General features: G+C 44.8%; 1 protein-coding gene across 2 annotated transcripts in view; it reads right to left on the minus strand.

Annotated features, from left to right (window-relative positions):
* Nucleotides 1-14,399, minus strand: part of ACOT12 (acyl-CoA thioesterase 12) — a 546,146-nt gene that overhangs the window by 86,724 nt on the left and 445,023 nt on the right. For both annotated transcript variants that reach the window (XM_086960839.1, XM_086960840.1), the window contains exons 10-11: nt 3,898-3,961; nt 1,165-1,248 (exon numbers count right to left, since the gene is read on the minus strand). In XM_086960839.1, the coding sequence (XP_086816965.1) occupies nt 1,165-1,248; nt 3,898-3,961 (148 nt within the window). The remainder of the gene's footprint in view (nt 1-1,164; nt 1,249-3,897; nt 3,962-14,399) is intronic.

Consider the following 14,399-nt stretch of genomic DNA (forward strand, 5'->3'; position numbering starts at 1 on the left):
AGTTCACATAGACATAGGCAAGTATCCCAAAACCTGAGCAACAAGGAGTCAAAGCTCACTCCAGCAAAGTCCACTAGCAGGGTACAGTTAGACCCAGTTGGCACTCATCAGCACTGCACTTCAGGAAAAAAAAGATTGTTGAAGATTTTTGTGCCCCTGTTGCTTACACAGGAGGACAGCCAAGTATACCTTGGAGTCCACTTCTTTGTCCTGGGTACAAGCGGGAGCAGGTCCAGGCCTTCAAGTCTCTTCATAGTTCTCAAGGAGGAGGCAGGTGCAGTCCTTCTGTTCTTCAACATGTCCAGAGTGTTTTGATGCCACATTTATGCCACATTTATACCTAGCACTAACATAGAGGTGACTCTTGGCCCCTACCTTACCAATGAGGAAAAAAGTCTCAAAGGTAACCATAGCCACTTTTACAGTAGAACGTGTGTGCCCCTTTGCGTACAATGCCAAAGTGCCCATCACTCACTAAATCCAAGACAGAGAACCCCTTCTTCCTTTGAGTGGAGCCTATGTGCCCACCTAGAGATTTGTTGACTGCTATTTTAAACAAGGTGACTTTTGACATACATTTGCGTGTTCGACAATTAAGGATAACATTCTCTGAATTTGCATTGCTTACTTTTTCACTTCTTGGGCACATTATCAAGACACCTTGAACATTCAGTACGAGAGATAAAGTTCACTGCGCAAATGTCATCATTGTTGTTGTCCGGTAGTCGACGAAGCTATCGAACTAGAATAAACAATTGTGGCCCTGACAGATTTGTGTGGTCCAAGCAGCAGTAAAGTATAGTAAATATTTACCTTAACGATGTAGTTGAAGTCATGTTAGTGGTATTAATATTGATGTACCTTAAGGTAGCAGGCATCGAGGTAGTGACATACAATCCTGCAGCCTGGCTATGTTCATACAGTTTGCCATTCACTTGAACCTAAAAGCCGGAGGGAGGGATGACCCATTGATCATTGAAAGATTCCATTACATGACAATTGCCCGTGTAAATAGAAAAAAACTCTGTTGCTTTGGAAGTGAATAGTTGTCCAGTCCTAGGCATATTCTACTTTTATAATGTTGTGCCCAACATGATTAGACTGATTTTTATTTCAAGGCAGGGATTACAGGAGGGTCTACTTTAACATACAGCATGTACTTACTTTATTTGCTTTACTGGTTAGTTCCCATCCCTTCTTTGCTGCTAATACTGTAAGTGTTGCCACATTGTTGTAACCAAGACATGCCTAAAATGAAACAATTTTCAAAGTCAAAATTAAACTATGACAGCAAAACACCCTTAGTTTACCTTTCACTTTCTATGAATAATCTAATGAAGGGTCTGAGGTCCGAAGAAGCTCGAACACTGCAGCTCACATGAAAGTAGAAGCCCCTTCAGTGATTTATACATGATGCAACTATCCACAAACACTGTCCTTTCAAAGCACTGCACGCTCCTCTTAGACACCTCATCCTGTGTGACATTTTGTTTGCAAAGCTACTTGGCATATTGACATGCCATTAAAGACACAATGCTTGTCAACACATGCTATACTTTAGGATGTAACCATTTGGGCAATTAATAAACACTTCAACATATATTGTTGGGTGAGGAATGCTGGGATGGGAACCCCAAAGGACTCTGGCAAGGCCATACTCGGAAAAAACTTGGAATTATCATGAAGAAAATTGCCAGAAGGAAAAAAAAATGGGAAACACAGCAAAGGAGAAGGAAATTTGTTTTGGGGCACCATATATATTTAGAAAATCTACGAGAAGAAGAAGTACAAATACCTCTTTTCTAGAAATGGAGCTGTACAAAAATATTCAAGTACAACTTTAGGTGGATTGTGATGGGCAACAAGGCGAAGCTTGGAGCAACGAATGTGTGAAATGGAGTAGCGTATCTCAGTGGAGAGTGCACCTCATATTTTAAAGTCAACTCCTGAAGTGGCCACAAAGGCAGCTCGCTTAGAATACTATTTCGATTCCATAGAATGTGTATTTTGAAAATCACTAGCTGAAGACAGCAGTTAAAGAAATCAAGTAGGTACAGAGGGTAACTGTTCTCACCTGGTGCCCAGCCCAATTCAGGCAAATAGTAAAGCACTAACCAAACCACAAGGTATCATCCAGGGTGCAAGATTATTTGAGTGGATGCATGAGCATAGTTTTGAGATCCATTTGTTTTTTTAGATCTTGCCTACACAGCTTATGCGCTATGCTGCAAGATAAATTGTTTTCAATCCAGTGGGCTTACAACCCGCCCATAGCATATCATTTGTTGTTTTCATTGTCACTTATTTGTAATCTTTCGATTGCTTAGCTCCCGTAGGTTTCCCTTCCTTTCTTATGTTAGCACCTCCCTGGAGCATGGGACAAGTACATGTGTTCTTCCTCGTCCTTCAAGCTATGTTTTTTGGTTAGTGTTTTGGTATTATTCCTGTATGTGCAATGTGCTTTCCTACTTTTAAACACAAGTATACAACTTTTTATTTATGTTGCTTTCACCGTATCTGCTGACTCTATTGACACTTTAGTTACTTACATCTACAACTGTACTACTTTACACCAATCCACGCCATTCCACACAAAGCCACTCTACGGCACGCCACTCTACTCCGCCCCACTCCATTACACAATCTACATTACTCTGTTTTACTCCATTCTATGCCACTCCACACAAATCCACTCTGTCAATTCCCTCTATGCCACACAACCCCACTTTACACCACCCCACACAATGCCTCTCTACGACACTACAGCCCATGTTATGGCACTCTGTGCCACTCCACACCACTCTGCTCAGTCACTCTACTCTAACCCATCTACTCTATGCCACTCTACTGTACGCCACTCCACTCTATGCTACTCCACTCCATGCCACTTTACTCAATAGTACTATTTTCCACTCTCCTTTATGCCATGCCACTAATGTCAGCCATGCCACTAATGTCAGCCTTCCTGAACAGCAGCCACGCTGCAAAACAACATGGCTAAAAGGCATTGGCAAAGTTAATAGCACTCATATAGGTGATACCTATTGGCTTCGTCAAAGCCTGCTTTCGCCTCAGAGTTGGAGAAAAACAAAAAGCAATTCAGCAGTGAGACAGCTGAAGGAAGGGAACAGGGGAGTAAAATCAGTCTAAATATCTTTCTTGGATCTAAAACCTTGGCACTGAAAGTAAGTTTATTACGCTCCGATACATAACCTAAGTTTATGTACAGGAAAATTATACAACAGTAATCACTGAGCAATTAACTATTAGGAAAGTAAAGGTTTGGCTAATGCAAACAGCGAATGGTAAAAGTATTTGTATTAAACGTTCCATGATAACTTATATGAAAGTAATTTTAAATGATTTTTGGGTTATATAATGTCTGTCAATTATGTGATACAGAAACAAAGTTCATTACATTTTCTGGGTCCTTAAACCTTTATCATTTACTGTTTTTAGAGACTCTGGGAGAATTATACCTCACTAAAATGTTTGAAGTTTATTTGAATTCATATCTTTCTAGAAGACCATACAATGACATTCAAATTCATAACATTTTAATTTTTCCAATGGAAAGGTTAAACAATACATACAATTTATATCAAGTATTAATGGATTCTAGATTGCCCAAAAATCCTATAGCCTCCTTGCTATTCCGTACAGTAGTCTATGTAGTCCCCTCTTGAGGTAGCGCAAAGATGAACACAAAAATAAAACAGAGGCCAAATCTTGCATCATAAATTTGCAAAAGGGGACATTTTCCCTTCTCATGTAAAACAAAACTTCAAGATACTTCAACCACTGAAACAATTAAACAACCTGTTCTGAAATTTTAAAATAGTCGGCTTGTATCTGGTTCAAATCCAATAGGTAAGATTCTTTTAAATTATATTTTACCTGATTGCTCCTGTCCCATGGTTCAGAGATCGAAACCTGATCTTTATTGGAGAGGATGTATTTTCTGAAATGTATATGAAGATGATTAGACGTTAAAATCAAGAAAATTATTTCAGTTAATGAAATACATTTTCCAAGACAGTTGAATGACTTTCAGTTCCCTTATGATTTGTGATCTATCTCTTTCTATTTATTTTAGCCAATTTTGTATTTTTTTTAGTTAATGTGAACCTTCGACTCTTCATTCTTTTAACTGCATTATCTTTTTAAAGTTTGACATTTGCATCTCTAGACCCCTTCTTACAGCCTGTCCTTACCAGGACTTTACTCCTGCCAAGGAGAGGGTACTGAGTCCACCAAATTCAGAGATGTCCGCCGCTGTCATATTGGTTCCTGTAAACGCATTGAAAGTATGCTGTGTGGCTCCATCAACATAACTCATTTTCATTTTCTTTTTCTATTTTCAAGTAGGATTTTGTTTTTGAGAATAAAAGAAAAAAAGAAAGAAAGAAAAAGAAAAGAAAAACAATGACCCCAATCAACATGGGAGTTTTCTCCCATGTTGTGTGGTCATGAAACATTTTTACTAACTGCCAGGTGTTGGGTGACAGTTTGTAAAAGTAAAAACTGGCTGTGTCCTCCCACTCTAAATCGGGTGGGCGGACACATGGCCATACCTCTGACTCTGCGGGGTCGTGAGAGGGGTATGTAGGCAGGGGAGAAAGAGCAGTCTCTGCCATCTACATACAGAAGGTCTGCCCATCTCTACATAAGGCGGGAGGACCTTCAGTTTTGCGGAGAAGCTACTTGATCGCCTCTGCGATGGAATATCCTCGCTGCCAAACTCTAAATCGGGCCAAAGGACATATTAAGGATATCTTTAGTTTGCATTCTGACAAGGATGTCATGGAAGATCAGCTGGCACAAGTAAATGAAGCTTCTAGCTCTATTCTACCCCTATCTCCCCCATAGGAATTTATCACAGTGGCTTTACATCTGTCTATGAGAGAATGTGAGATTACCTGTTCTTATACTGTGCCAGCTTGAGTTCTAACTAAGGAGTCTGGAGACTGGGGATTTGTTCTTTGCAAGATATGCTCATCCCTGTGAAGAACACGGATAGTGACTAGGGCTTGTAGGAGGTGCACTATGCGCAAGTGTGTGCAGCATAGAGGAGCCAGACACAGATGTATGGCTGAACCCATTGATCGATTCCCCTCATGGGACTACACAGCCTAAGGTTGGGACGGGAATGTTCCCTACAGAGTTTTGTGATCACGTACCCCTGACCTGGGTCACCCAGAATACTCTTCTCTGATGCTTTAACCCATTTCTTGACGTCAGCGCACATGATGTATATCATGCATGTACATTGATGACCAGTGGTTTAACAATTTGCAAACAGAGCCTGGTTTTGTGGATTGAAGATGCACACTACATGCAACCTCCTTTCAACGACACAGACTGCTGTTAGATCACCGGTCTGTATTTTACTGACAATGGTGGCAGAGATGTGTTTGTTCAACCTATTGCGTGCTGATGACGGCTCCCGTTTGTCATGCATTACAGTGCTCCTGTGCTGATGACGGCCGGGAGCCGTCATGAACACGCCCGCGATCGGAATGTCCAGCACAGGAGCGGAATTCCGGCCGCGGGCAAGGGGTTAACTGAACAGGTCTTTTCAGCTGTGAAGCGAGATACATTTTGGATTTTCACTGTGAATATGTAGAGGGTGGAGTTAGCCTGTCAGTTGAGCAATGTATATTGCAGAGCCCCTTTAGTGTTTTCCTGAAGACTCCTGGGTGAGAGTGGACAGAAAACAGGGGTTTACTCTTAAAGTAGCTGTGCCAATGTTTGGTCCTTTGTGCCCATAGGGGGCATATTATCATCAACTAGTAATATTTTTCGCTAAAGAAGCTTAGCGTCATTTTTTTTATCGCCGTTCATCGCCGAATTTTATCGCAGAGATAACGTGCTATTAGCAACGGTTATCTCCATTGCGATAAAATACCTGGGGATATCGGCAAAATGCGTGAATATCGCTGGAAAACCAGCGATATTCAGGCATTAACGCCAATAGGGTCTTAACCTGAATATCCACCGCCCATTGGATATACAGGTTAAGAACTGGTCTGAGCAGGCGTTAGTTTTTAGCGATATTCGCACTTATCGTGAATTTTTTTATCGCTACGCCTGCCTTGCTAATAGGCGATAGAGACGTTAGCGACTGCTTTCAGTCGCTAACTGGTTGGGTACGCCCACTTCGCATGTCATTAGCGATAAATATCACTGACATGCAAAGCGGGCACCAAACCGCTCGCTATTACCTAAAAGCTGTTGCTAACTGATGTTAGCGACAGCTTGCTAATAGGGTGATGAAATGATCGCCGCTTTGCGACCGAATACGGCTGCAAAAGTAGCGATAATTTCATTTTGCCTGCCTTGATAATATACCCCTAGGTTACTAGCAGCAGGTTGATTGTGTATTTAGTTGCGGTTGCCTATGTACGGGTTTCTCAGAGCCTGAGGCTCTCAGGCCAACCCTCTTTCATACAAACACTTGAAGACAAGGACTATGACCGGCCGTTCTGGAAAGGGATATAACATGTTAGAACCAGTCCCAGAACTGTACCTGCAAAATCCACACACTCTGTCTGAAACTATGACATAAGAGTAGGACAGAAACTCGGAGTCAATGTTGTCCAACTTCTCACTGACTGGTGCTCAGGCAATACCCTGCAGGGTGTTAGAGAAACCACTCTGATCCAGTCAGGAACATCACAGGAGAGCCCAAGGACTTCTACTAGAACATGGGGGGACCTGCCATTAACAAGCAGCTAGTCTTGCTGCTGAGAGAGAGAGAGAAATACTGATTTGGTTTCTGCAACGGGACCCTGCCCAGAGAAGAGCCAGTGCTAGCAGACTAGTGCAGAAGCTGCCAGAGAAAAGACCGATCAAGTATTATAAGCGCCCTAAGAGATATAAATGCTGGAATCGGAGCTCCTTTGAGGTCTGTTACCTCACTCTGGCAGGGCAAAATACAGTGCTAGCTTCACAGACCTGGCATTATTTCTACCAGTGCAGAGAAATGCCATAGCTTGGAAGGCCTGGCATACACCTGCCTTAAAAACATGGCTCTGATGTAGTTAGGTGAGCATCAGCAGAGAGCTTTTCCATGCACAGTAGATATTAAAGGGATAGGATGCCAGGCACTGGCAATGGATGAACCGACTCAGCAGTCTCATACAAGAAGAGGGTTATAAGTGAGTGCCTTATCGTCCCAAGGAATGTCATGAGACACGAACAATCACACTGGTAACAAAGCTCCTGCTAGTACTCCATTTGAAGGATGCAAAGCTATTCTGCCCGGCACGCACGTCGACGGACACAAACTGATAACTAGATTACTCCAACTTGATGGAACCTGCTGATTTGAGGTGGAGGGATGGTAAGAAACACTGACTCTGCCAGGACTCTGGAATAGACACCTGGAGCAATGATGGTCTGCATCCGTGCAGTGGCACGAAACCGCTCAAAGACTCAACCAACTATGCTGCTGCTAATATCGCCACAATACTGTGATTCCCGCCTATCATCGCACTATTGATAGTTATTATTCAGTCAATTGTTAAACCTGCAGACCTACTTCTATCACCTATTGTTACTGATATTACATGGACATAAGAATAAAGCGAGTAAGAATGAAAACCTTCAATAAAGTTTGATTTTAAAAAACCACCTACAAATGCACTGTGAAACCCAGGTGGAGCTCAGCGTTGCAAAGACTAGTAGTGAGCCCGTAGACTGCGTGCTCCTAGAATCCCCCAATGGTGCCTCAAGAATACATGGGTCCACCTCCCTGGTCTGGGAGTGTTCAGTGGGGTTGCAGGTGCATACAGTAAATTCACCATATCCTCAGCTGGAGACTCTGGTTTTACTGGATTCTCTGCAAACTCAAGCAGGTCCGGAGACCTCAGCAAAATAGATGGATTGCCTGAACCATGATCAGTGGTTCCTGATCTTGCCAAAAAAAAGTGTGCCTGTCACTGGTAAGTGTGCTCCTGTAATCTTTGCCCCCCATACAGTGCGATGAGCCAGGGATCCTGGAACACGGCCACCAGGGAAATATCTATTCCTCCGCATTTGAAGACTCCTAGGGTGGGATCTCCCTCTCTGCGGTCAGTGTTTTTTACTTGGGACTGAGACCTCTGCTCAAAGGGCTGTGGCGGCTTCCCGGCCTGACCACAGCTGCTCTGCCATATAGAGATATGGGAGAATGCGGATCCAGGCAGTGATGCAGGTGGGACCAGGAAGCCCAAATCATCAGTTGCCTTTCTGAAAACTGTTTGTGACTGTGAACCCCTGATACCCACCAATGTAGAAATAATATTATAAAGGTTGATTAGGACTCGTCAGGAACCTGAGGCTAGCAACCTAAGTAATACCCAATTCATAAATATGTGCCTATTTATTCATTCAGCACACAAAATTTAATGACAAGGTAAATAAATACCCAAGAGGCCTGTCTTATGGCTCAGCTGCAGTTTAACAGTGCCTGCTATTAACAGTGTTACTCACGCAGTAATCACAGAGCCGGTCTTGGGCTGAAAAGTGGAACAATGCACGTCCATCATGGAGAAGTGGTTTGGGTCCAGGCAGTGTTTTGACTTTTCACCACAGATCAGTGCATTGATTATCCCTTACAGCATTGTTCTATGCTTTGATATAGTCCAGAACTGGATGGATATCCATACAACTGAATTGGAAAGAATACCAGATTTAAACATTGATGACTAATGGTATGTGGATTGGCTCATGTCCAAGTAATACGTTTCCCACTAGTAGAAAATGAAAGGCCCTCTTTATCTGGTAATAGGACCAATGGCATTAGTCCTGATGGGACCGGTTGATCTGAAATAGGGTCGAAAGGTTGATGACACACCCTGTTTTAGTATTAGATCTATGCAGCCTGGACATCTTTTGAAAAATCCAGGATTCTTCAGCACGAACAAATTATAGCACACCCCAAGATGTATCAGTGATTGTATGTGCAGCTGTAAATTCATGTAGCACTATAAACACTGTATGTCTGCACCTTCTTTGAACAATGTTAGGTGAGACTCAGTGGTATGGGAACAGAATCGTACTTTTCGTAAAAAAAGGCCTGTTTGGGATTTATTTACCAGCACTTTGTGTGCTGAACGAACGAATGGACGAGGATTTATTCACATCGGTTTAAGACTTGGTTGCTTAGTGATCACAGGTAACTTTCCTGCTGGAAGTGATAGAGGCTGCGGTTACAACTCAGTCAGAATTACAACCGCTGAAACAACATTCTGCGTGCTATATCTGACTTGTTCGTGTTTGTTATTAATCCAGTATCAATCCCGATTACTTTGTGAAGTATTGTGTTGCTGTTGAGATGTTTTACTAGAGCAGTTGACTACTTCAAGAATATCACAACTGTACTATAGTTTTAGTTTACTTTTGGCTTTCTCTTGGAGCAGTGTATAACTCTATTGAATGCCAAAAACATGTTCCTATGCTATAAGGACCGTCATTTTGTTAGCGATCTCAAATGAAGACCAAAAACCCAGAATTATTATTGAGGAAAGTCCTAGGTCGCAAAGGTGATGCCACCTGGAGATCTGACACTTCAGATGCAATAGGTCCTGGTCCAGATAAGTTAGTTCCAGTACTGTTGTATGCCAATGTTAACTTAAACTTCCTACTAACCTGAACATGAACAAAGCCCGGAAGATTTCCAGGCTACTATACACAAAAGTGAACCATCCTGCAGATGGGGTATGTAAAACATATTAGCTTTGGATCCTAAGCTTAGTTATCTCCAAGTAACCAGATGGTTATACAAGCATTGGCAAAGCCAATAGGTCTTGCCTATGCAAGAACAACTGTCTTTAGCCCTGCAATACACCACCAGCGTGGGTTCTGTTCAGCTTAGCAAAAAGTTAGTAGGGCAAAGGAGAGTGGGGTGGAGTGTCGTAAAGTGGGGCAGGGTGGAGTGTTATGGAGTAGCGTACGTGTCGTGAAGTGGTGTAGAGTAGAGTTCAATGGCATGAAGTGGAGTGGCATAGAGTGGAATGGTTTAGAATGTTGTAGAGTGGAAGGGCGTAGAGTAGAGTGGAGTGGAGTAGAGTGTCAAAGTGGAGCAGTGTTGTTGTGTGGAGTGGCATGGAGTGTCATGTAGTGTAGTGTAGAGTGGTGTAGACGGTGTTGTATGGAATACATTGTTGTAGAGTAGAGTGAAGTAGAACGGAGTAGATTGTTAGAGTGGAGTGGCATACAGTGGAATAGTGTAAGAGAGTGGAATGCAGAGTGTTGTAGAGTATAGTGGCATATAGTGGAGTGGAGTGAAGTGGCGTAGAGTGGCGCAATGGAGAGAAGTGGAGTAGTGTATCATAGAATAGAGTGGAATAAAGAGCCAGGGAGTGGGGTAGAGAGAGTTGTTTATAGCGTTCTACAGTAAAATAGTGTCAGAGTGACAGTGTGGAGTAGATTGTTTTAGAGTGGAGTGGCACAGAGTGGAGTATAGCGTCAGTGTGGAGTAGAGTTTAATGGAGTGGAGAGTCAGAGTGGAGTATCGTGAAGTGGAGTGGAGTGGAAAAGTAGAGTGGACTAGAATGAAGTGGCGTAAAGTACAGTGGTGCAGAGTAGATTCAAATAGAGTGCATTGGTTTCGAGTAAAGGGATGTAAAGTTCATTGGCGTAGAGTACAGTATAGCGCCGAGACACCCCTGGGTAATTGCAGCGCTTTAAAAATCGCATAAATAAATAGAATAGAGTGGTGCAGAGTAGAGTGCAGTAGATTGGAATAGAGTAGTGTGATGTAGATTAGAGTGGGGTAGAGAGGGGGGGCGTGGCCAGCAGCCTAGCATGGGGTTCGTGTTTTGGTAAGGCTCTGTCCACGGGGCCTTCATTATCCTGGAATTATCCTGCAGAGGTGCTCGCACACAGACGGGAACGAGTAGGGCTAGTGAGCTAGAATACAAGGAGACCACTGAGTCAAGGAGCAGCAGTAACGGAGAGACGGGGACTGAGCAGCCGCACAGCGACAGAGTCACCGGAGGTGCGAAAATCACCCACGGCCTAGTAGCTCCGGAGGCCTTGAGGACGAGGCGGAAACCGCGGCGAGAGGGAACAGAATTGGCTCGGGCCCGGCGCTCCAATCATCAGGTGCGTGCGGCCAGCGCAGGGGGGGTGCGTGGCCCTGAGGCAGGCGACGCGAGGAGAGATCCAGCTGGGCAGCGAGAGAAAGTGAGCCCGAGCCCGGAGGCGGACCAGAGGCCTCGGCGAAGCGGGCCCGGGGGGATGGGCGGCAGAACACCACCGCGGCGGCCCTCTAAGCCCTCAGCAGGGTGCATTCACGTGCACACAGGCTGCTTGGACCAAGCAACGCTCCTCACCTGGGACGCCTGGCAATCGCTCACAGCCTGAGCTTCTGCGAGGGGTGATCTCCGCAAAATGGCGCCGCACTTCTGACTCACCAGGATTAAGTCGGAGACCCCTCAGAGACTGAAGAGGCGGCTTCCCCAGCCCTATGAAGCCGCTCTGGACTCGGGGCAGACTGCTGATTGAGGTCTCGAGCGGCACACAGACACTCTGAAGGTGGGTGCCCGATTGCGAAGCGCTGCAGTACCGGTGATTGCACCACAGCCTGGCCCTAACATGGCGGCCTGCAGGACACCCTGAAATACGCTGTCCGCTCCTCACCAACGAAGCCTGCTGATAACGCGCCCGCTGGTAGGGGCACCGGCGGCTGGAGGGGCCCTCAGTTGCCGCCCCTTAGCTTAGCTCGAGGGGGCGCCGCTTCCTTTTTCTTACCCCCTCAGAACATGGCGGCGAAGCGGTGCTAAGACTCTTGCTGTTATCACCACACCAATAGTAAACAACACACAGTGCCCAAACCACAGTGACTCAATAAGTTTTTTGATACAGGGTAAGAAACCAATTTATTGTCGCTTCCCTAGACACCATTATTTTGTGTCGATCATTCTATATTTTTTATATTTTCAAAAAATTCATGACAGAAAAAAACATTAAGTTCAAATATTTACAAAGCTAAACAGACTTTAAACATACATTAAAGGCAAAGATTATTTACACATTTAGAAACAATTATAACACACATTTAGGAAATGTTCTCACATCAGACATTTGACAAGACAATTATTGCAAAAATAATGAAAACATTTTTATCACAAACAACAAAAATTACAAACACTAAATGAGAGAAACTAAGGGTTGGGAGGATAAGATATAAGTAAATAAATGACATATATATTTCAATGCTGGACCAGCCGGTCCTAGTATTTGTAAAACAATGATAGTTTGTATCTCCCAAACAACACTGCTGACGCGTTTCAAGACCAGGCATGAAGTCACTGGTCTGTCATCAGGGCTATATGTATCTTGTATCAAGGCTGTTCAATGTAGAATTTCAGAGGGGGTTTTATGGAGGTCCGTTTTAATGGATAACGTGGCCGACCTGGGATGCCTTTTACTTTAAGTAGTGCCGGATTGAGGCAGGATTCATTAGAAGCGGCGTGACCATCGAATTGAATTCTTATTGCGATCTCTTGTTTATACGCTTATGCTCTTACGTTATTTTTATTGCTCATGTGATTATCCATTTATATGTGTGATGATATTTGGTTTCCTTAGCTTAGCTCGTGTGCCTCCATTTTGTGTATTCCTCTGTGTCTGCGAGTCGCACTCGCTCATCCACCCCTCCCGTAGGAATAAGAAAATCACTAATGCAGCAGTTTTCGTTCCTCAGCTAACTGTGGCCGAAACTAACAAGTTTCTTATCAGTAGTGTTCTCATGCACCAGAGACGCTGAGGCCCGGCTCCGCGGCCTTGGGCAGAGATAGCATATGTTGCCTTTGCAGGTGCAGATGCCTCTTGTATGATGCCATTGTTCCTCTCTCTGTGGCTCAGTACTTTTCCAGAAGGGGCGTGTTCTGCTTCACTGTACCATGTTATAATGTATTGCTGTGATGATATGAGTTAGTCCTCTCGGCGCACTCTTAGGGGTGAGGTCGGACAGGGCCCTCTCATATGGGAGTTTGTGGCCTAATAAATGTACCTTGCTTATTCTTCTCCACTGTCCGGCTGACTTCTTACTGAGTAACTATAGGTGAGTGTGGTAAGTCACTCGGGTGGATTTGAGCCACTCCTATCAGATGGCGCCCGAATAGGGACCCCGCGATAAGGATCTTTCTCACCCGTAGGTGGGTAGCAGAAGACCGGGGACCCGCTGGTCGGCACGGTGGGGCTGGGTACCCATTTTGATGCCGAGCTTGGTTCTCGCAGCGCTGCCCCGCCCTGCTGATCGGGAGAGGTCCCGGTTCGGATCCTACGCCGGGGTCCAGAAGGCGGAACCTGGAGCTGACCGTGTTGGTCCTGGCAGCCGGAGGTGGAGAACGGTAGAGGTCGGTACCGCATACGGAAGGTGAGTGGTCTGCCTGTTGTTTGTAGGAGCTGGAGTGCTCCGAGAGACTGGGGTGTCTCTCATGGTTTGAGGAGCCAGTGTCCTCCTGGGACTAGTGTTCTCCGGGGAACTCAGAGTGCGAGTGGTGCTCTGACAGACTTAACGGAGGTTGGGAGGACATTTTGTTTGTGGTCATCCGACCGGGTGGTACTGTGGTGGAGGCGTGGCTCATTACGGGTAGGCTCCGGAACTCACCCCGAACCCCTAAGGTGACGGTTCAACGGGAGGGAGCTCTGGGTCTCTTGTGGTAAAGTGCGCAGCGATTTGTAGTGCCATCCGGGTGACGGATGTGTTCTCCATCCTCAGAACAGTTAGTGTACTGTTCGGTCTGCGGTAGGGTCCAGGTTCCCCAGGACTCGGTCGACGGGCCTTGTCCCATTTTGGTGGCAAGTGTTTGGCAGGATTTTGATGTACATAGTGTGTGCGTGTGTTTTGAATTAAATGTATACCATGCGTGTGTGAATGTGTTAGGAGCCAGTGAGTAGAGGTAACGGAAGTTGTGAAGAGGTGTGTTTGCATTGTGGTAAAGATGCCGTGCTTCAGTAAGTTGCGGTGTTTTGGATGCTGTTGTCGTGTATCGGATTCTAGATTGGCCGACAGCCAACCCGCCCCTCCGGAGGGCACTCCTAATTTTGACATGTACGTGAAGCATGGATTGCCCCCGATTTTGTTTGGTACCTTGTGGCATCAATACACCAGTGACAATGTGGATTTGCAGTGGCCCCTGACAGGTTCTTTTGAGGTGGCTAAATTGGATTATTTGCAAGACAAATTATTTGCTAGGCGCAGTCGTCAGAGCATGTTCAATTCATTAAGGATGTGGCAGAAGGAAGTTAGGGAACGTAAATTGAGAGAGGAGAAGGCGGTACAGAAGAAGGCGGCACAAACAATGGCACAGAAAGCGAGAGAACATGCAAAGAATGAGAATGAGCAACGCTTGGAGCGAGCAGATAGGCTTTGCAGGTTGAAAGAAAATAAAAGTTATGTAGTG

The sequence above is a fragment of the Lissotriton vulgaris genome, chromosome 3_1, assembly GCF_964263255.1.
Source record: "Lissotriton vulgaris chromosome 3_1, aLisVul1.2, whole genome shotgun sequence".
Classification (NCBI taxonomy): domain Eukaryota; kingdom Metazoa; phylum Chordata; class Amphibia; order Caudata; family Salamandridae; genus Lissotriton; species Lissotriton vulgaris.